This window comes from Gadus macrocephalus, chromosome 4 (assembly GCF_031168955.1).
Source record: "Gadus macrocephalus chromosome 4, ASM3116895v1".
Taxonomy (NCBI): domain Eukaryota; kingdom Metazoa; phylum Chordata; class Actinopteri; order Gadiformes; family Gadidae; genus Gadus; species Gadus macrocephalus.
Genome location: NC_082385.1, coordinates 12,107,913 through 12,130,600, shown reverse-complemented (window position 1 = coordinate 12,130,600; position 22,688 = coordinate 12,107,913). Strand labels below are relative to the sequence as shown.

The following is a 22,688-nucleotide window of genomic DNA, read 5'->3' as shown; positions in this document are numbered from 1 at the left end:
CTCTCTCTGGACGGGTTTGAAGCGAGTCTCTCATAGGCCACAGGTCCAGAGCACACCTCCTCCTGGGATACATTGGGGCCTTTTTCAGAAGACTCACATAAAACATAAAGACATGGACACCGCGAAGGGGGGAGAGAGAAAGCAAGAGAGTGAGCGATACACGTATTCGATTTTCACTGTTGAGTGTTGACATTCCTCATGAAGCCCAAAGGTTCCCGACGGACAGCGTATGAAAATAAATACATAAAAATATATTTCTGTGATGGACAAGAGACCTCCTTCCATCATATGATTGAGCTACACCCTTGTGTCAACACTTGTTGTGCTCATGTGTCTTAGCTGTCAAACTGTGAGCGCGAGCCTATTGGTCCCAATAGGAATCAACCACCTGACAGAGGTTAAATACCCAGCATGCTTAGGGCTGGAGACGGAACACGAAGTCAAACCACACAACAAAACAAGCTAATCCAAAGTGGCCGGACTAGTGCAGTGTCGAAAGACGACCTCAATTACTTTTATGGGTACGCACAATGAACTATAAAATATTTTTAGTACACTGGCGTTTAATCTTGGCCTTTATCAAAATAGTTTTATTGGACGGCACAGCCAGCGTTGTTCCGCAGGACGGCACGTCTTGACATAGACTTCCGCTCTTCAAACCCGGGTCAGTGGTGGACGTGTGTGTATGTGTGTGTGTGAGTGAACAGGCACACCCACCGACACGCGTTGGCAGCGCACTAAAGGCCCTGCGTATCTTCAACATGACTCCTCTTCTGGCCGCGAGTCAAAGACAGGAAGCCAGTGGGGAGAAAAGGAGGAAGCAGAAGCCGCTAGCCTCTGGCCGTAGGTAATGACCCTGACCTCCGACCCCCCCCCCCCGTATCAGCGTGACAATAATACGCACTCTGACAAAACACAGGCGTGTAAACAAGGTGTTGCCAAAGCGGAGACCCGTCACGCTGACGTCGGTCACGCCACACCTCATGACGTCCGTATGAGCCTTATATGTTTTTATAGAAGTGTATGAAAATTGTAGAGAAGCAGACATTGGACAAATTCCAAAAACAAAAGAGTTTTAAATTAGACTTTTATTATAGTTTTTCCCAACACAAACCATAACACAGTGTGTCGTTGTTTGTCCACTCGTTACATTTACATAAGGGCATGAGGAAGGATAAGAGAGGCAAGCCTTGTTCACAGAACTATTCTTTGAGTCAAAAAAGACGTGTTTGACAACGCCAGAAGAACCAGGTTGGTGCCCCGGTACGATCTGGGGTGAGCCTCCCTTGTCTCGGACCGTCTGAGGGTCCGATGCCCAGAGAGGTCGCGCCAGAGCCCGTGGCTCCGGCCCTCCCTCACCAGCTCCAGAAGAACATCTTGCTGCCGTGCTTGGCGGGCTCCAGCTTGCCCTCGATGGCCTGGTTGGGCTCGGGGCGGGGCCGGGAGTGGTAGGGGTTGTCTGGGATAGGACGACTGGTGTTCACCTTGGTCACCTGGAGGGAAACCGTGAGAGGTGGATCAATGAAGTGTGCTGTGGGCATCCTGGCCTTGCTTCAAGGAACAATTCTTGAACATGGTCGTATAGAGCTTGTGTATTTATTTGATAGATCATATGAAAAAATATCAGATTATGGATGATGATACCATGACACTTAATTGTATGTCTGATGAAAACACACGATTAAGTCCACAACAAAATGCAGCAATTCTCATTTCTTACTCGTCTAGTTGCCAGTGTTAGCATAATAACTCTCTGTTCTATGCCCTCTTCTCCCTTTCAGCAGCTTCAGCCCTTCTTATGCATTCATAACCCCCAGCAAAAATCCCACTACCAGTCTCCTGTCTCTTTGTCCTTAATCCCTACTCTATAGGACATTCTTCTCTCTAACCAGCCAATCACAGATCACTCTGTCCCCTCCCGGTGCTTAACGATTGGCTCACCTTGGACAGCTCCCCGAGGTCGGGTCTCTGCCAGCCAAGCTTGTCCAGGACGCAGCCGTCGAAGCTCTTCTGCTCCGTGCGGCAGCGGCGCAGCTCGGCGATGTTGGAGTAGTCCAGACAGGTCCAGTACTCCGTGAACGACTCGGCACAGTTGCCCTTTATTTGCCTGCAACACACACACACACACACACACACACACACACACACACACACACACACACACACACACACACACACACACACACACACACACACACACACACACACACACACACACACACACACACGTCAAAAGGGTTGAGTGTAAACTCTCCGCCTTCCAATTGGATCAGAGTCAGAGAAAAGAGAAAAAGCCGTCATCTCGGTTCCAGAGCTCTGGAGGGAGTCAGAGTTTCCCTTTGATTTGCTTGAGAGATAGAACCTGACTGAGAACCATGGGAACCAGGGAGTACAAATCCCCCTCCTCTTATCAGATTAACCTGGGCCGGGAGAGCGGGAGCCCAGGCCAGGATTTAGGATCAGATTGGGCCATTCCAGTAGTGCTCACGTTACACCAGGGGATCCAGAAGATATTGTGAGTTTTGGAAGACAAGCGCTCCGATAAGAACGCGTTAACTGAATTGCCAGGGTTGTGTTTTTTGCAGCCGTAAGGTCATAACTATAGAACCAGATCATTTGATTGGAGTGTCTCTTAAAGAAGAAAAAAAAGAAAGGTGTTTGACAAATTCCCAAAGAACATAAACAAGCGCTCCAGGGCCCAGGGCCCAATTACACGTTGGTGAAACCACGTCCCATTACGATAATTACAGATCCTCCGTCACGCGAGTCCTCCGTTTACGTTTGGGTCAGGGGGGGGCTGGCGCGTGTTCCTGTTTTTAGAAGTGGGTGTTATTTAGAGATGAAATCCACAACCTGTTCAATACCCAGACACACATGCACCTACACACACACACACACACACACACACACACTAAACACCTTTCATAAACACAGACACAATCGGTTTAGGGTGAAATGCACCAGACAACTTCCTCAAGCCCCTCCCCTTGGCAGTTTGACAGACGCTGAACAGCCGAGCTGATCGTTCGCTAGCTTATAGATGTGTCTGATTACCTTGTCTATACCTTAGCATACACTGGTCACCAATCTACCTGGGGAGGTTTTCATGTTCAAGCTTATACTACTTAAAAATGATTACCTATAAATCATGTTATAATAAATAAAATAAATAATTTGAATAATGTCTTTATAACAAAGTCCTCCTTAATTGTAAATAATATAATTATTTGAAATCTCCAGAGCGTGGCCTTGATGACACATGGTGGAAGGGATTTTTAATTCATAACTTAAAACTAGTTTCGAAGTAGAAGTAGACATTTAATGGAAACCATAAGACCCTTCTCCTATCAACAGCTCAGAACGCCCCTAACGCGAGGACAGAATACAAATGCAGCCAGTTGCCCATTTCTCTGTGTATCCACAAAGGACCACAGATGTCAGGAAGCCCAGAATATCGCAGAGCAGAGGGGCATTCAACGTCACTGCTCACTTATGATTGACTCTTATGTATACACACGTCTACTGTTATGTCTGAGCAAGCTGGCCTAACTATGAAAAAAGCGACAACAATAAAACGACAACAATGTTACGTTCAACGATAGAACGAAGAGTCCTGGCCATTGGCCAACCTAAAGGAAATTACAAGTTAAAGTAGGGAAGTTGGGTTTTTCAAAATGAATGTTTTTTTTTCTAATTTAGTCACAGGGGTAAAAATACACTTTCTGAAGGAACATTTTAAAACTGACATCTTCAAACTCTGAGCCGAATTGAGCAAGAAGAACTAATTATTTTAATCCTGGCCACAGCTACCGAGGTCAGTAATTACCCGTCGAGTACTTTCTACTAGTTACCCCGCACAGGAGTTCAGCATGCCAATCTCACACCAAAAGACAACAGCCCTGCAGGCAAATGTGACTATAACTTCTCCAACTCCATGGAGCTACAAATAATAAGCTTCTGGTTGGCGCGAACAATAGGCAGAACGCAACTTATTTCTAATGTTAGCATAAATTACTCATTGCAGACGATAACATGGCTAAAAGGGCTCAACTCTCAAGACAATATTTCAAGGTAAGAATTACAGTTTTTAATATTGATGCTACAACGTAGACATAATGTGAACCAACAAGATGCTTGATTACTGTTATGGTTTTAATCATCAAATAATCACTTGCAGCAACTATTACACATACAGAAAGCATTACAACAGTGGTACAGATACTCTCAAGAAGCTTACTGGTATGCTATACGTGTTAAATTGAATTCATTGTGACTAGGATACCATTAGCGGCTATTATCAACAACACTTTGGGGGAGGGAGCAGTCATGGCACATGACTCTCCTGACACTTGGCACAGAGAGGCAGCCACCAGGCCCACAGCAAGGTATTTACCCATACTTAATATTCCTGCTAAATATTAGTTTTGGCAGGTCTAGTTGTTAGCCAACTCGTCAAGTGATTAATTTAATTTTTCCCCATTCTAAATGAAGTATGTATACATCTTGACTAAAGAGTTAAGTCAGGCACATATAAAAACAGTTATGCGTGTGTAATAAATAATGTAAATCCATTTACTTGTTGATCTAATATGCTCAACAAGTAAACACCTAAAGACCCAAAGAGAAGACATATTTCCCAGAAACCAACATCTGATTCTAATATATCTGAGTCCCTCACCATCTTCCAGTCCCGCCTCAAGACTCATCTCTTCTGCTCTGCCTACTCCTAGATCACTCACCAACCTTAGCCCCATCAACTCTAACTTTTTTTTCTTGTTTATCTATTGTTGTGCCCCTATGTAAAGCGCTTTGAGTATGAGAAAAGCGCTATATAAATTGAATCTATTATTATTATTATTATATTTACATATTGAATAGTAAATAAATAGGTCCTGCCAAACATGGTAAAGGGTTTGCAATGAAAAACAACAATGTAACCGTTTTTAATACAGAGCCATTTTCTGTCTAACCTTTTCCTCAAGTAATAAAATGTATAGTTGCTTTGTTTGGATTTTGGCCTTGGACACAATCTGAAATGAGAACACGACCAAAGTGCTGTGCTTTGGTTGCAATCTTGCATATCCTCCTCTAACAATAAAAAAATACGAGTTTGAAAATTCTGCCATCATTTCTACCAACCAGACCAGCCAAAAGAATGTTGTTCAGAGCAAACCCTGACATGAAAAAACCGGATAGTGCCTAGCATAGATGACCAAAGAACATGGTATACCTGAAGAAGTTAAGTGCACACGCGTTGACTTTGCGGCCTTCTTCGAGACACTTCCTGGGGTCCTTCTCCTCCCAGCGGCACAGCATGAACTCCTTGTTGGGTGCGTCACACTGGGAGCCAAAATGGTGAGCTGCTGCCTTCAGCACCGCCGATGACACGTTGACCTGAAGACCAACAAAGAGCAGAACAGAACCGTAAGGACCAGAGAAGAAGGAGCCCACACATTTGCCAATATTCGTTTCTAAAGTCAATGATTTTCGTCATGACTTATTACATTTAGGATCAATGTTTGTCACACTTGCCCAACAGCAATGGACTTAATTACAAAATCTATATTTCAATTAACTTGCAAGGACAACAGGTCTTCCCAACATTGGTAGTTAGGACATCAGTAATAACAATGTTAACGAATGTACGCAAGTTGGTGATAGAACGTTGCTGTCATCACAGTTCAAATGGATGGATTGAACACCAATGGCTCACCTACAACGACGTTACGTTATATAATATAATATAATGGCTAGTGTGCTCGTCCTGAATATGTATAGTACGTTTTGTATATTTGTAGACTGAATGTTAGAGAAGGGATACATTTAAACGTCCAGAAAATGGATAATAGTCTAGAGACAACACTACTAAAAACACGACAGAGAGAGCTCGAATACAGCAGGTACCAGAGTGGTGTCTCTAAAGCTGCGGACGGTGAATGACCTAAAGTGGACCTCAGGTTCGGGGCTGGTGTTAGCCAGTGTTAGCATGTTGTGCTAGGTATGTCACATTGGGTCAGTCAATACTATTGGATCGCGACCCACCTCATCAACGCTGAGCTCGTCCAAGGTGGGCAGGTCCACCTTCGTGGGCATGTTTGAATCTTTGCACACTGACCCAAATGCTGGAAATTAAGAGCTAAATCTAATACCCATCCAAGGTCCTCGTCGGACTACAAGACGAGCGACGAGGAAGCGGCTAGGAAGGTCAGGTTACTGCGCATGCTCGCGGTTTGGGTGGCGCATACAAATGACGTGGGCCAACATATGAGCAACTGAATACTTTTTGAACACGCACAACATTGAGCTGTAAATATTTAACGACGTCATATATTTATAATGTACGTTTGTTTGTGTATTGTTTTAGAACGTTTTACTTTCCTTATTAAATCTATGCATAAAGAAAACGATGGAACGAAATATAAGGAGGTCATTTTGCGCCACTACTTGGTTTCCATGGATACACCATCAACACCATCCTTCGTCACTGCTGTAGCGAATGGCAAACTTTTTCTTCATGTTTTGATCCTTTGATTGGACGTCTTTGTCACTGTTTGGCTAGTTGAAGAGACGATAGCGAATATAATAATGGAGCCACGCAGTTACAAAGGAGATCAGAAAAATGGAATGTAGGTCCAAATGTTGTTGTGGTTGTAGTCATGCAACCCATAACCACAGCTTCACTTCAATGTATGTAATAAGTCACTGCATATATTACATGCAGTGCACATAATACATACGTGTTATATTTTGCTAAGATAATGTTGCTATGTTGCAGAATGGAAGGGACTGGTGAATACACCTTTCCCACAGAGACTGTATACGTTGGTGAGATGAAGGATGGGATGTTTCATGGAAAAGGAGTGATGCACTTTCCAAATGGAAGTAAATATGAAGCGACATGGGAGAAAGGACTGGCTAAACAGGTGTGTGTGTGTGTGTGTGTGTGTGTGTGTGTGTGTGTGTGTGTGTGTGTGTGTGTGTGTGTGTGTGTGTGTGTGTGTGTGTGTGTGTGTGTGTGAGCAAGCTGCTCTTGCCGTACGTTTGTGCATGTGTGTTTCGTTCCCATTGGTTATAGTTGCACTACATATGTTCCGCTTTAGCAATCGCTCACATTGTTTTCCTGTTTATTGAGTTTCTCTATCTACTTTTACGTGTCCTTCTCCTTGTTTTTTACATACACGGTATCATTCCATTCATGCATACTCGAGGGCCATCCTATAAATCCTATAAGTTTAATCCTCTTTTGATGACTTAAAATACAAGTGATTACCATTCTCGCACAATGAACCCCAGGTCTACGGACACAGCTTCAACAGTTATACAGTTATTAAACGTAATATTCACATGTTAAATAGATATATCAGTTGTATGTATGTATGTATCTATCTATATAACATGTGATGCATGAAATATATCAGGAAAAATATGTATACATATCTATATCTATATATCTGATATAGCTTCATCATATATAAATATATATAAGTATGTATATATCTGATAATGGATTACGTCATTGTTACAAATTGATTTATTTATTATTGAAATATATATATATATATATATATATATATATATATATACAAGTATATATATTTATCATATAAGGCGTAGTGTTTCATACATGTATTATATCATTTGTTCTCCAGGGGACTTTTACCTTTGCTGATGGTCTGGTCTTCCAGGACAATGACTGGGCTTACTGTGATGGCTATGACCGGCGTTTCTACAGCGAGAGATGTAACGGGCTGAGACCTGCAGGTCACCATGCATCTTCTCATCCTCTTAAAGCCCCTCCATCACTCTTTATTTTATAGTATGGGGTAGGATAGAGTAATGGCTGAGCAGAACGTTTCTGGGTTCGAGCCCCATCGTCTGCGCCTGCCTGTAGGTCCTTCAATTTACAAAACATTGGTACACTGTAAAAAAAAAAAAGAAGATAATAATGAAAGTAATAATAACTTAACTTTATTTAAATACCACCTTTAAAATATGTAACAAAGGGATTTGCATAAAAAAGGACTATGGGCCATGAAACAACAGACTAAACTAATATTTTGAAAATGTTGGAATAACCAGGATTATTGAACATTATTTCTTTAACACCCTCCTTCTCTTTGTGTATGTTTTCTCTACAGGAGAGTCTCAGCTAACTGATTCGCACCCACCGCACGTCATCCCAGAAGGGTGCTACGACTGTGGGGACGGTTTCTACTACCCCTCCAACCGCATCGTGAAGACCTACACCGGTTACTTCCTCAGAGCGGCCGGTGAGACGCAATCCATCACATTGTGCACTCTATACACTCAGTATCTACTCTTTGGTAATACCTTATTCTGACAGCAAATGGGAGGCGTTTATTAAGCGCTTTCAGACCAGTGGCTACTCAAAGCGCTGGGAGCTGTTAGGGTTAGGTGTCTTGCTCAGGGACATCTTGACACTTAGCTAGGCGGCGCCAGGGATTTGAACCACAAATAGCAAATAGCTAGCTATCCTGAGTCACTCCAACTCTCTCCTAGTATTTTTATGTCCTTCATTTTTGCTGCATTATCAAACAGGATAAAAGGATGTGGAACATGGGAAATACAAGCATGTGATTGTGTTTTATTCTGACCTGTTGATGCAGTCCCAAAACCCAAACAGTTCAATTGGGAGGAAGTAGTGGATAAAGTATAAGGACTCCCTTATTTGCTATATTACATGTCATTGCATGCTGTAATCATTGAAAAATATTTTAACGGGGAAATCACATTAAAATCAACATTTAAAGCAGCTCAATGGACCACATCAGATACGATCAGGTACGCCACTGTGGTTGTAAAATAATGGACATTTGTATCCCGTCCGATCTGTGTCGCATGATTCATCATCAAGACGATTTGATGCACTTAAACCATGAGCAATGCAAGAGGTCCGGTCCGTACGAGGCACAGTCGTGTCTAAAGATCTTAGAGAGGGGGTTTACTTAACCGTGGGGATGACTTGCTTCAGGTGAACTGACTGAATGTCATCCTGTCCAAACATCAACAATCACCTTTCTTGACCCGCCGTGTCTGCGGTCAGGGGATCAAGAATCAGGGTCATGACGGGATGTAGCTGATCCCAGTTGACTTGGGGCATAGGGCGGGTTCACACACACACAAACACACACACATACACAAATAAGTTGCATTGGATGATATCCAATACAATATAGATATAATATGATTATTTCAACTATATGAAGGTCTGCATTACTTTTAAGCTACATTTTCATGCTTTTGTAATAGAATTGATATTAGAATCGAGGAAGATCTAGTAAGCAAGGAGATGAAGGCGTCACTAAAGACAAGCAGCATGTCACTTACTTAAGGGACGCAATCGTTGTCATAGACAATAAACAAAACAGACAATAAGATAATAAACAATAAAATAGCCCCTCATGACCCTCTGTGGATAGGTTATTGTTCAAACTCATCTGACATACATACGTCTTTATGATGGTGTTTTTTGTATATATTTTTTCCAGTTTCTTTTCTTTAAGTGGAAAATTGAAAACACATTTTTTCCATTTATCGGGTGCCCAATGTCAGAGCTCCTCATTTGAGGGAGATGGGCTCTGTCAGGTCTCAACGCAGGAATTCCAACCTTCTCTGCCAGTTTTTTAACTCCTCACGGTGATTCGCATCATCCGACGATGTCATGAATTAGAAGGGTTTACGATTCTAAATGCCTGTGCATATCTATAGTGTGTGTCTGTCTGTGGGTGAGTGTATGTGTGTGTATGTGGGTTTGTATGCGTGTGTGTGTGGGAGGGGTGTGTTTTTGCGTGGGGGGGCTGTGTGTGTTTGTGTGTTCATGTATACACATGTTTCACAACGGAAGAGAGCTCTTTGGCGCTATCGACAGCGGATGGCTTTCTGGTTCACATTTAGCTAAACGAGACTCGTGTGCGTGTGTGTTTTTGATAAGGTTACGTCTTCAAATTAAGGTCAGAGCCTTTTCAATCGTTAATACCATTAGTGTGTGTGTGTGTGTGTGTGTGTGTGTGTGTGTGTGTGTCTGTGTGTGTGTGTGTGTGTGTGTGTGTGTGTGTCTGTGTGTGTGTGTGTGTGTGTGTGTGTCTGTCTGTGTGTGTGTGTGTGTGTGTGTCTGTGTGTGTGTGTGTGTGTGTGTGTGTGTGCATGTGTGCTTGCGTGCGTGCGTGCGTGCGTGCGTGCGTGCGTGCGTGCGTGCGTGCGTGCGTGCGTGTGTGTGTGTGTGGTTCAGGTTACTGTCTTATACTTGGTCAGGTTCCTGTTGGAGTGGGGTTCGAGGACAGGGGGAAGACACTAGTCCAGACACTACAAGTCCAAAATCAAATGCTATAAAGAAAACAGTTATTTTTCGTGCCATCAATCAGTGGAATAATTGCCCACTAAATATACGGAAATTGAATAGCAAAGTCTCGTTGAAGTACAATTTGAGAATACACTATTTAAATTTGTGAGTAGGGAATGGACATACCTACTATATGAATGCATTACCCATGAATGTAATAACGTTAACTGAATAATTAGTTGTTGATGATGTTTATAATGATAAATCATTATAAACATCATAATAAACAAGATGTTTATTATGATGCCAGGAGTAAATTTACTCCTTTTAGATTATCATTGTTAGCTGAATTATGATTTGTATCTTGTGTACTGTTATGGTTTGTGTCTTTATGTGTGGACCCCAGGAAGACTAGCTCATCCCACTTTGGGGACAGCTAATGGGAATCCTTTTAAAAAATAAACAATAAACACCATTTTCAATTAACTTTTCAGTCATTTACCCGTGGCTTTTATCCAAAGGGACTGACAGTGAATTTTTGTTCCTACGTACGAGCATTTGAGGGTCTGCTCCCACCCATACCATGCATTTTGTGCAGCCATGGAAAGAAAGATACTCAGCCTTGCAAACACACAAACACAGGTTCTCTCCTCTGCATGTGGGAGAGTCTCCTCCTGCATCCTGTGCAGATGTATTTTCAGCCCAGTGAATTGCGGTCCTATTGGTCACAGTGGGTGTGAAGTTGCTATTTGTTGCTGCACGGCCTCCGTCTTGCAGGCCAAGGGAAGGGAGGTAAGCCACATTTGAGAAGGATCTTCAGTAAAGACCTCTGCAGTAAAGACTCAGCCATCCTCTTCAGTAAAGACCTCTGCAGTAAAGACTCAGCTGTCCCCTGCATTAAATACCCAAAGGCCCTCCAAATTAAAGACCTCTGCAGTAAATACCCAGCTATCCTCTAGAGTAAAGACCAAGCCCTTCTCTACAGTAAAGAACCAGACATCCTCTAGAGTACAGCCCAGGCCAGGGGTGCGCTGTCTGACTCAGACAGGAAGGGACCGTTTGACACAAGTACCGACACATGTTGCATCATGGAAGGGTTGATGGGTTCTACCTCACTAGAACCCCCATTGTACGTGCTCTATCGGAAATATCTAAGCTCCATCTCACCGGCCGCAACCGAGCAAGCCCTGTGTCCCGTCTGATTTATGGGTGCCTGGTAACCGTTGTTAAGTTGGAAAAATAATAATCCTATTTGGCTGCGTGCCAAATGGTAAAACAATAGACGTTCCCCCAGAGGGGTTTGGGCCAGGCTGTTTGGATGCCATCTGCAGAAGACTAAAAGAAAAAAAGAGAAAGGCCCACTTTACAGAATGTGTCGGCAGGATATCTCCGGCACAAAGCTGAACATACCTGAGGACATTCTGGCTTCATAGCGCCCAGACATCATGAAAGCAGGGAGGGAAACAATACATCATGACCCATATAGTAGGGATAAAGCCATATGACATTACATTTCCAATGAGCTCCGTTGTCTCTTGCAAGGCGGCATTTTGATATTTGAGGGCATGTGCTTTTGTTTTAAAGAGAAATGTGAAAAACACAGTTGGTGATTTAGTGGATCAAGAAAAACTTGAGTACGTACTGATCTTCACCATTATGATTTATATTGTACGATGTGTGTAGGTTTTCATCAAGGTTTGCTGTATGACGACCATCTCTGCTTATGTGGGTCAGATGTATAAAGGTTCAGTTGAGCTGCGTGGACATCCTTCGCGTTCAGCTATTATTTGTGAACGAGGTACTTCTTGGAGCAAATTGGGTTCTCACAGAGGTGTCTAGCAAGGAGAGCCAATATCATTAACCTGCTGCAGCATGCACAATACATTTATGTTAAACTGTTTAACTGTTAACAGTTCATTACTGTCATATGATAATGGAAATGGTGGTGTTATGATGGTGGTGTTATGATGGTGGTGTCGCGATGGTGGTGTCTTGATGGTGGTGTCATGATGGTGGTGCTGTGATGCTTGTGTTGCGACGGTGGTGTTGTGACGGTGGTGTTTTGAGGCTTGTGTTGTGATACTGGTGTTATGATGCTGGTGTTGGGATAGTGGTGTTGGGATGGTGTTGTTACGCTCATGATGTCATGATGGTGGTGCTGTTGGGATGGTGTTGTTACACTCGTGATGTCATGATGGTGGTGCTGTTGGGATGGTGTTGTTACGCTAGTGATGTCATGATGGTGGTGCTGTTGGGATGGTGTTGTTACACTCGTGATGTCATGATGGTGGTGCTGTTGGGATGGTGTTGTTACGCTAGTGATGTCATGATGGTGGTGCTGTTGGGATGGTGTTGTTACACTCGTGATGTCATGATGGTGGTGCTGTTGGGATGGTGTTGTTACGCTAGTGATGTCATGATGGTGGTGTTGTTGGGATGGTGTTGTTACACTCGTGATGTCATGATGGTGGTGCTGTTGGGATGGTGTTGTTACGCTAGTGATGTCATGATGGTGGTGCTGTTGGGATGGTGTTGTTACGCTAGTGATGTCATGATGGTGGTGTTGTTGGGATGGTGTTGTTACGCTAGTGATGTCATGATGGTGGTGCTGTTGGGATGGTGTTGTTACACTAGTGATGTCATGATGGTGGTGGTGTTGGGATGGTGTTGTTACACTAGTGATGTCATGATGGTGGTGGTGTTGGGATGGTGTTCTTACACTCGTGATGTCATGATGGTGGTGCTGTTGGGATGGTGTTGTTACGCTAGTGATGTCATGATGGTGACATGGCTGTTTTGTTTTTTTGCCTAAGCTATAGAGAATAAGCATTGCTTCTCAGCCCTGCCTGCTTGGAAGATAAAATGAATAGATGAATTATTCATAAATCATCATGGAACCAATGCGGAAATAAACAACTCACCTGTTCCTTATAATGGTGGACCAGATTGGTCATAGATTAGATATGCTGTGTTAGGACCATTAGGAAAAAGTAAGATATCATTTACAGAGTTCAGTTATCAATACAATGGATCACAGGCAATCAGAGGTGATGAGTTTGGTTTGGATGTGATTCGTCAGATCTCTGCCTGCTGGTTTTCTACTGGGATTGTTGGGGATTTTCTATGATTTTCTATGAATGCCTAGCTGGTTTGCAGCACAATCCCCAACATGTAAATCAAACATGTATACACTCATGCATACACTCATGGAGTATACACTCATGGACTATGTTAGTTGTTCTGTGTGTTGTATGCATATAGTGCATGACAACATTGATAATCATCCGTGGAATATTTGTGGAATCATTTCCTACACTCACATTATTTTAACTTTAAATGTCTGAATTGTCAGTAGTATTGATGTCCACTGAGGGTAACGGCTATTTTTAGCTTGTCTGTAGTCAAGGACAAAAGTTGAAAGGCTTTAATACCCGAGGAAACCTATGGTATGAAGTGCTACACCTACCATCTGTAGTCTGTTGCTAACCAGTGGGTAGTTGTTAGTTTTAATGGCCTAATTCCCACAGGTATGGTAGGGCCATGTAGGCTGCGGTCAGACCGGGTAGCAAGGGTTAAGGAAATGCCCAGGAGAGGACAGGAAAGCAAAGGAAAGGGAAGGAAGAAAATAAAGAAAGAATGAGTGTATTTGTGAATGTTTGTGTGTGTGTGTGTGTGTGTGTGTGTGTGTGTGTGTATGTGTGTGTGTGTGTGTGTGTGTGTGTGTGTGTGTGTGTGTGTGTGTGTGTGTGTGTGTGTGTGTATGTGTATGTGTTTTTGTGTGTGTATGTCTCTGTGCGTGTGTCTGCGTGTGTGTGTGTGTGTGTGTGTGCCCATGCGTGTGTGTGTCTCATGTTCTCGTGTGTGTGTGTGTGTGTGTGTGTCTGCAGTAGAATTACCTCATGACATAGGATAGCAAAACCACAACTTTCTGGCGTCATTGTTAACCTGTAGGAGGATGCATTATATAAACTGTGAAAGATATATCGCACAATGTGGCAACTGTTAAATTAATTAATCATAGAAAACAACATCAGTCAATCAGTACTAGTGGTTTCTCCTGGTCAGGAGCTGGGAGGGGCACATTGAAACATAGTCTAATGTCAGCCTTTTTTTCCGTCATGTTTCCGTTCAATTTCATTGTGCATGTGTGATCCATTCAAATCTCAGTTGTAAATCACTTTTACCCATCAAAGGGATTTGTGTGGATTCTCTTCCACACAGACACAGACAGAGACACATACATACACACACACACACACACACACACACACACACACACACACACACACACACACGTAGACATAGACACACACACACACATAGACATAGACACACACACACACACACACACAGACACACACACACGTGGTGCTGAGCAACAGCACACAGCAGCAGAGGGGCAGCCGCAGAAGTGGACCATGTATCGCTTTTTGTTCTTCTGTCCACTTTCCTGTTTCTGGAGCCAGGCTTCCCCTTCCACCCTCTGCTCAGGAGGGCCTTCAGCATTCAAAACATTCCACTGCCGAGGACCCCCCCGGCCGGGGACTGAACCCCTCGCCTCCCTTTGTCCCTTACCCGCTGAGGGGGCTTTGACCGCGAACCCGTCAGCAACCAGGGAACCTTGGGTTTTAACAGATCAGCATTTTAATGCAATGCATAGACTAAAGAATATATTTTTTCATTGATAGCATCATTATGAATATTATTGTTAATAAAAGTAAATCTAAAATAAATGAATAAACATCAGTAATAATATATAAAGAGGATAAATATGGTAAAACAGTAGCAATCACAGTAGACCTTTAGTACATTTTTATTTCATTTGACACTTTTTTCATTTTGATCTAAAAAGTCACAGTAGTAAATGGTTGATTACATCAAAACAACAATTTTAAGCTTTTGTAATGCAATTATTTGCTTTTTGCTGTACATAATGAGACCAGTGTGTGTGTGTGTGTGTGTGTGTGTGTGTGTGTGTGTGTGTGTGTGTGTGTGTGTGTGTGTGTGCGTGCGTGCGTGCGTGTGTGTGTGTGTTACGGCCCATGATAGGCGCTGAACAAGAATTAATGGACCAAGAGACGGTATTACCAAAAGCAGGGGTGTTTATTATCAACCCGTCAATTAATCCGCAAAAGGCCAAAAAGGGCCAACAATCATGATCCCAACGCAGGGGATGATAAAGGTGAAACCACGGAAGGCGGTGGCGAAGCCAGGTGTCGGTTGCACGATCCTTCGGGTTTCAGGATGTGGAGGAGAGAGAGCGTGCTACAGGGAGGTATCAGGTGCCTGCAATCACTCGTTAGCCTGCGACCACAGGGAGAAAGGGTGAAACAGAAATACCTGCCCCAGCAGGGGGTGCCCAAAACGAATACCAACTTAAGATAAATGAGGGTTCGTAACAGTGTGTGTGTGTGTGTGTGTGTGTGTGTGTGTGTGTGTGTGTGTGTGTGTGTGTGTGTGTGTGTGTGTGTGTGTGTGTGTGTGTGTGTGTGTGTGTGTGTGTGTGTGTGTGTGTGTGTGTGTGTGTGCTTCTGTGCACCTCTGTGTGTGTGTGTGTGTGTGTGTCTGTTTGTTTTGAGTTCGCTGCCATTAGGTTGGAAGGAAACACTTTCACTTCTGAGTATATTTTAAGGATTAAGATAAACACACTCTAACAAGGTGCCATTATTGCTTCCACACACGTTCTCTTCTTCACAGATAATGCAGAACATTGTTTAATCAACATGTGTTTTGTGGAACTTTTAATTTAATTGGTACAACTAGAATTAGATCTTGTAATTCTAATTCTGTTATTCATAATTGCACCATTCTTGTAGGCCTGATATAAGATCAGATAGGCTCTTATTATGATGTGTGACATTATTATTCATATTTATATTATATTATTATTTGTTTATAATTTTGCTAAAACGCTTAGGGCCTTTGGGCTCCTATATGGGACAGATAGGCTACATCCCGCGTTACTAACAGCTCAGTCTTAAGACTGCATGCAGCCAAACTAAATATACAGCCACCTGTTCCCAGATTACTATATTTATTATTAAGGATGACTTAAATATTCACATTAACGTTGTCTCAAGAGTGCGAAATTGCAAGCAAAAAAAAAAAAAAACGTCTTAATGGCATCATTATATATATCCAGACCAATCGAATCGCACGTGCGGGATCGGGCAGCGTTAATTGCGGTCATCTCCTCGTGGCCGCGCGCGCTATTGTAATTAAGTCTTGGAGAACATCGCTGAAGAAATGTCCTTTGACTGCTCCGGTCACACAAAGACTTGTGGTAGTGTCTCACGGCAGCTGTTAGAAGCTGAAGCCTCTTGTGGGACGCGCGCTGTTATAGCGAGACGCACATTTTCAAATGACCTGCTGATCTGAGTGTGTGCGCGCGAGGCAGGTAGAATGGCGGGTGGAGAAAGAGGCGACTTGAAGAGGCTGTTAGTGTTATAGCCCTTCGCGGGCAATTACATCCAATCAGCGGAGAGTTGGGAGACCTGCCGCCTACAATGGAAGCCCCTCGCGTGGTGGAACCTGGGGTGAGGCCCGCGAGCGGCTCAAGTGCGTGCAGCTGCACGTGCTCCAGTCAAAAAAAAAGAATTGCTTCTCACTTCCCCTGCAATTAGCAACTCATTATAGTTTTAACAATTAAAAGTGTTTATTATGAGCGGCTCTCGCAGTCATTTCCAAAAAAAAAAAAAAAAGATTGGCGTCAATTTTTGGGGCATTATTTATTTGGGTGTGAAGTAGCTCCGATAAGTTATTTTCTCCTAATTGTCGATCGTGTCTTGATTTCACAAACGTCCCCGCGGTTTGAATGGCCCTCGTAGGCCCCACCTTCACGCCAACAGACATGCATTATAATAATTCACCCATAATATAGGCCTACAGAGAACAATTCCGCTGATTGTCATGTATTTCAAGTGTTACATTGCGAATGTCATTTTGGGAGGGTTTTAAACGCTATGCCCCGCCTGATGACACGTATTTCTGTTGACTCTCTTCCAGACGACCACGAGCACGATTGGATCGTTCGTACGTGTAGGAAAGCTTGGGATGAGATCGTTGGACACGATGCGGACATCTAGAACGAAAACAAAGACTTCTAAAGCACCTCGGTATGTCACTGAAAGCAAAGGAACCTTTAAGCAGAAGAGGACCTTGGTGTTATTGGTTTGTTGTCGTGCAGGTTTCTGTTTAATAGTTGGTTGGATTTTGCTATTTTTTTTCGACCGACTGAAAAGCCTGATCAAAATAAAAAAAATTGTAGGCCTATCAATTCTAAAAATGTAGCCTGCTTAACTGAGAGGCTGGTTATACGGGGTTTTATGTAAACCTAACCTTTGAAAGACATGACCCACAAAGAGCCAATCAGGGACAGGGATTCTGATTATTTCCTGTTTTATAAAAAAAACTAGTGCTAGCCCTCTCCCACACACACACACACACACACACACACACACACACACACACACACACACACACACACACACACACACACACACACACACACACACACACACACACACACACACACACACACACATATGCAACACACACATACAAATATGAAAGAAAGTGTGGACTTTCCTTCACATGTCTAAACAAGCTTTTACCGTGGAACAAATTATATCAGTATGTTTATAGTTAGGCGCTGAATTTTATTTTAACTGAAACCGTAAACCTATAATTTAGAATATAAAACCAATGGAGTAATGTATTTCTATCTACTGGTTATCTGTTTCAGAGAGATTCATTTGTATGCTTTATGCTTTTTGCCATTGGTTCACCAGTCAATATTTCTAAATAACCCCAAAAAACAATGATTTCACATTCTATTTTATTGTAATTTATTACACAAAACATTTAGGATGCACAGTCTATCAAATAAACTTTTTTTTTTCAATGTATTTTTTCATATTTTTTTACAAAGCAAAACAGATTCAGCAAGGAGGGGTAAAAGTGCTTTACAGGGGTTAACCATCTCAATAAATACACAGAGGCTGTGGACCTGTCCCCGTCTCTTCAACATCACATCGTCCTGTTCTTCACAGAACGGCCATGTCACTTAAATACAGGGGCATCGTCTCTAGCCCTGCCATTAAACACACACACGCACACACACGCACACACACACACACGGATGCACACACACACACACACACACACACACACACACACACACACACACACACACACACACATGCATACACATGTATGTACACGCACACACACAGAAAAAAAATAAACGTATCTTACAATGGACAATTCCCAGTCTATTTTCATATTGTAATTTTGTACCAGAACTTAATTTACTCCTGTGCAGAGAGAGAGAGATAAAGAGAGAGGGATATGGAGAGAGACTTAGAGAAAAAGGGAGGGAGAGAAAGAGTAATATAGACATAACCTTCGCAGGAGTCCCCAGAAATCATAAATATTTCACTTACAGCGGGTAAGAAAAATACTAAACAATTTTACATTTAGCATTGGAAATTGATTCACCATTTTTTAACACTTTAGACCTCCTTCTCTCTTTCTCCCCATGAAAAAAATAACAATACAGTGGTAGATTAACCGGTTTGTGGTAGTTTTTAAGAGCCTGTCCGCCCCTGGGTCTAATTTTAACAATCAACAATGTTTCAGTACAATTTGAAGGCATTTAGGAGGATGACAAGGTTTTTAAATCTTTTGCTAAATGAATACAAAATTTGTTATTAAATTGTTGTTGAATTACGCATAATGTAAGGCACCATTTTCTATTACTAAAGAATTAAGGAATTTTTCATTGCGGACAGAAAGGGACCCAAACGTTCCGGCATTTCATTTTCCTTTCGGGGCCGCTGAGAGAGAAAAGAGGGCGGAGTCATACCTCCAGTCAACTGAGCTGTGAGCAGAACCCCACAAGCCACAACGGAAACCTCCACCCTGGGTTCACTTCAGAGTCTCAGAGGGACCCCCCCCCTCCCTGTATTCAAGTAGGAATCAGATCAGGGGGGGGGGGGGCTGGGGGAGTGGAGCAGGTGGGGGTGGTGGTCCCACAGGGGGGAGGGGAAGGGGGGAGCGATGGGTCCTTGTCAGGGGGTAACCTAGGAGAGGGCAACGTCCTGCTCAGGACAAAACGCCTTCAACGCCATCACCTGATGGAAATAGAATCCTGTCTAATCCTGTCCCTTCCTTCTTCTTCTTCTTCTTCTTCTTCTTCTTCTTCTTCTTCTTCTTCTTCTTCTTCTTCTTCATTTATTTTCTCTCTTGCATTCCTGCTGAGTGAGTGGAGTTGGGGGCCGGGGGGGGGGGGGTGGAGTTGTTTAAGTCTTTTTTTTTTCTCCACTCCAAGTTGACTCCCTTGGGGCCCGCAGGGGTCCATTTGGTGGAAGTGGCCGACGGCCGGGGTCAGGGTTCACAGGTCAGGGGTGGAGAGGGCGGTGGTGTGGTGGGGGGGGGGCTAGCGACTGAGGGGCAGCTGTGGCAGGGACATGGCCTGGTGGGGGTGGCTCTGGGAGGTGAGGACGGAGAAGGGGTGACCTGGGGACGGAGGGAGAGCGGGAGAGAGGAGGTCAGATGGAGACGAGGCAGGTGCAGTAGAGTACAGCAGCTTGGAAGTGGCTGAATAAATGCTGCCCCTTCTGTTATGTTCAACAGTAATGGTTATTTAGTTGATCTCCAAAGGCTAGGAACACTATAAGGCCCATGCTAAATCCTTTCAATGTGATCACATTCACAATGAAACTAATGCAGAATTTATACATTTATGTTCTTTATATATTATATAAATGCTTTTCTATCTGTTTCAAATATGTATTGATCCAATTCATTTTGAAGTTTTTTATTATTTTTTTCCCCTGAAGTTCTTATGACATATTATTTTATATGTATATTATTAAAGTATAATGCATAATAATATTATTTTCTTGTAAATTCATTTTATTGTACATTCTAAATCCAACTATGAATTCAAACCTAAATTAAAATCAGCTCCAAATTTGAATCAAAATCAAAATGTGAATCTGAATCTTAATAATAATCATCCCGTTCAGTGAAAGACCGTGAAAGCTGCTCTAGCACAACGGCTCAGTCATGCGACGGGTCTTCCTAACGACTTGAGTGAGCGGAAAAGGACCAGAAGGGTTGCTTCGGGGAACCAGGACCAGGAGCAGTGACGTAAGGCAGCCACTCACTGTCGATGTAGCCATGGAGGGCCACCATGCGCGCCCTCTCAGGACTCCCGAAGGGCGAGTAATGAAGCTCATCCGGCAGCGAGGACGGGATCCGGGACTGGGGGTGTCCCTGGGGTCCCCCGCTGTGCTGCGGGGTGTGTTTTTTGTGTCTTGCTCTGCAGTTTTGAAACCAGACCTATGAAGCGGCGATACAACCAGCCGTCAACAAGCTGTAGGTGCATTTCACTGACAAATGTCGCACACAACTCACATGAGTCCATTTCCCCACCAAAAACATGGGTAAAAAACATTTCACTGAAATATTAAACTAACTTTAAACATTGATACAATTCATCACATTAACAATCTTAAAACAAACTAAATCCATTAAATAGCATTTAAAATAAAACTCTCCAATTTTCCCCCCTGTTCAAACTTTGGCCCTCATTAAAGTCTTCCTCTGATGTATTCTGTCTGCACGCATCAATCACGTGCGTACCTGTATAACCCTCCTGCTCAGCCCCGTCATGTCGGCGAGCTTCTGCAGCGTCTGGGCGTCGGGGTTGTTGTCTTGGGCGAACTGAGCCTGCATGATCTGCAGCAGAAACCAAGGAACCAGCCGTTAGCATAACACCGTCTATACGTCGTGTTCCCATTGGTCCTTTCCCCTCGGAGTGGCGCCTGTGTGGACGCGAGGCTCTGACCTGCAGTTGTTCTGCTGTGAAGGACGTCCGCGCCCTCTTGGCCGGTTTGGGCTGGGTGTCCTGCTCTGTTGGAACGGCTCCTTCCAGGGTTATTCCACTGCCTGGAAAAAGACAGGGACAGCATTTTGGTTATTTATTATTACAATGCACTGGAGTGTGGCGATATTCAAAGCAATGAGTTTCATTGAGCCGGCTTGTTATCACAATGACTGTTCTTGCTATTGGTAGCACTTTGCATACAGCGAAAGGAATCCTAGTAGTGGTTTCTTCATCCGTTGGACTCGTGACAGAAATTGGAATCCGTTATAATATTTGCTTATATTTGCATGGCCAATATGACACAAGTTATCTTAGCGAAAGAGGAGCGTTTGAGTTCCAGGATTCAAATGGTGTGCTTGTTTTGGTGAAACAACTGGGCTTCATTTGTTACCAGCTCTTCTCTTCTGTGTTGTTTTTACTTGGTGGACTCACTGAGGAACAATGCAATGTGTCTTCTGTGTATGACAGTATCGACTAAACGACACTAAGTAGACACTACCACAACATGCTACGCCATTTAAGACTAATTTAGTTTCTCAAGGGGGAAATCATTTGAGCGGACAGTTAAACACAGCCACTAATACTCTTATTAGTGGCACTCATTCAAAACAAAACCTCAAACAACAAAAAAAAAAAGCCATGCACCAGACACAAAAACATAATTATCTATGTGGCTTAGAGGGGGCGGGGGAGAGGGGTGGGGGGGGGGGGGGTCCCTGAGCCAAAACATATTGTTGGACGACAACAGCAGCAGCAGAAGAAGAAAAAATGAAAAAGCCAGAAAAAAAAAACAATCTCAAAAGGAAAGAGAAAAGCTGGGTGTACTGACCGTTCTCGGCAGCCCGTTTGAGGTTTTCCACCATGGTGTCGTAATGCACCCGGCACAGGACCTTCTCCTCCACCAAGCCAAACTCCTCTCCGGTGACAGCTGCCTCTTACATGAGAAGCAGGCGAAACACGCCAAGTGTAAGCATTGCCCCGGGCCCGCCGCACCCAGTCGCTGGCGTAGATCTGCCGACCGCAGCGTGCACACTTAGTACCGAACCTACTGTGAGATACAGAGGGAAACCACAGGGGAGACGAGGGAGGGAGACAGAGAGACAGAAAGAGAGAGAGAGAGAGAGAGAGAGAGAGAGAGGGAGAGGGAGGAGAGAGAGAGGAGAGGGAGAGAGAGAGAGAGAGAGAGAGAGAGAGAGGGAGAGAGAGAGAGAGGAGCAAGAGCAGAGAGAAAGACACACATAGAGAGAGAATGAGGAATTATGATCGAGGAGAACATTTTTACATTAAACAAAAAATATTGTTGTTTGTGAAATGATCTGGCCGCCACTTTGTGACTCAACTTCCAAGCAGTATTAACACATCATTCCTATCCCACTCACAAATAAACACACACACTCGTCATTGTGGTGTGTGTGTGTGTGTGTGTGTGTGTGTGTGTGTGTGTGTGTGTGTGTGTGTGTGTGTGTGAGAGCGCACATGTGTGTGAGTATTCTA

The 22,688-nt window shown here is 43.4% G+C and overlaps 3 protein-coding genes across 3 annotated transcripts; 1 reads left to right on the top strand and 2 right to left on the bottom strand.

Annotated features, from left to right (window-relative positions):
* Window positions 1-1,070: 1,070 nt before the first annotated feature.
* ndufa8 (NADH:ubiquinone oxidoreductase subunit A8) lies at window positions 1,071-6,248 on the bottom strand. The gene is made up of 4 exons (XM_060050268.1): window positions 6,043-6,248; window positions 5,231-5,394; window positions 1,942-2,107; window positions 1,071-1,493 (listed from the first exon to the last, which is right to left on the bottom strand). Exons 1-4 carry the CDS (start codon window positions 6,091-6,093, stop codon window positions 1,356-1,358), a joined length of 519 nt encoding a protein of 172 aa, XP_059906251.1. The 5' UTR covers window positions 6,094-6,248; the 3' UTR covers window positions 1,071-1,355.
* Window positions 6,249-6,261: 13 nt separating this feature from the next.
* morn5 (MORN repeat containing 5) lies at window positions 6,262-18,546 on the top strand. Its single transcript, XM_060050266.1, has 5 exons — window positions 6,262-6,626; window positions 6,776-6,923; window positions 7,650-7,761; window positions 8,139-8,270; window positions 17,306-18,546. The coding sequence occupies exons 1-5, from the start codon at window positions 6,586-6,588 to the stop codon at window positions 17,383-17,385; spliced, it is 513 nt and encodes a 170-aa protein (XP_059906249.1). The 5' UTR covers window positions 6,262-6,585; the 3' UTR covers window positions 17,386-18,546.
* On the bottom strand, window positions 18,124-22,298 carry lhx6a (LIM homeobox 6a). The gene is made up of 5 exons (XM_060050267.1): window positions 22,024-22,298; window positions 21,156-21,256; window positions 20,951-21,046; window positions 20,473-20,647; window positions 18,124-19,819 (listed from the first exon to the last, which is right to left on the bottom strand). The coding sequence occupies exons 1-5, from the start codon at window positions 22,055-22,057 to the stop codon at window positions 19,740-19,742; spliced, it is 486 nt and encodes a 161-aa protein (XP_059906250.1). The 5' UTR covers window positions 22,058-22,298; the 3' UTR covers window positions 18,124-19,739.
* Window positions 22,299-22,688: the final 390 nt, after the last annotated feature.

Bases quoted from the DNA above. Each gene is read 5' to 3' on its own strand.
- morn5 (XM_060050266.1), top strand. From the start codon at position 6,586: ATGGAGCCACGCAGTTACAAAGGAGATCAGAAAAATGGAAT. The intron at 6,924-7,649 runs GTGTGTGTGTGT...TTTGTTCTCCAG, and splicing joins AGAAAGGACTGGCTAAACAG to GGGACTTTTACCTTTGCTGA. The intron at 8,271-17,305 runs GTGAGACGCAAT...ACTCTCTTCCAG, and splicing joins TTACTTCCTCAGAGCGGCCG to ACGACCACGAGCACGATTGG.
- lhx6a (XM_060050267.1), bottom strand. From the start codon at position 22,057: ATGGTGGAAAACCTCAAACGGGCTGCCGAGAACG. The intron at 21,257-22,023 runs GTCAGTACACCC...GTCTTTTTCCAG, and splicing joins CAAACGGGCTGCCGAGAACG to GCAGTGGAATAACCCTGGAA. The intron at 19,820-20,472 runs GTGAGTGGCTGC...CTCCGTCCCCAG, and splicing joins CCTCCATGGCTACATCGACA to GTCACCCCTTCTCCGTCCTC.
- ndufa8 (XM_060050268.1), bottom strand. From the start codon at position 6,093: ATGCCCACGAAGGTGGACCTGCCCACCTTGGACGAGCTCAGCGTTGAT. The intron at 5,395-6,042 runs GTGGGTCGCGAT...GTTGGTCTTCAG, and splicing joins ACGAGCTCAGCGTTGATGAG to GTCAACGTGTCATCGGCGGT. The intron at 1,494-1,941 runs GTGAGCCAATCG...GTTTCCCTCCAG, and splicing joins ACCTCGGGGAGCTGTCCAAG to GTGACCAAGGTGAACACCAG.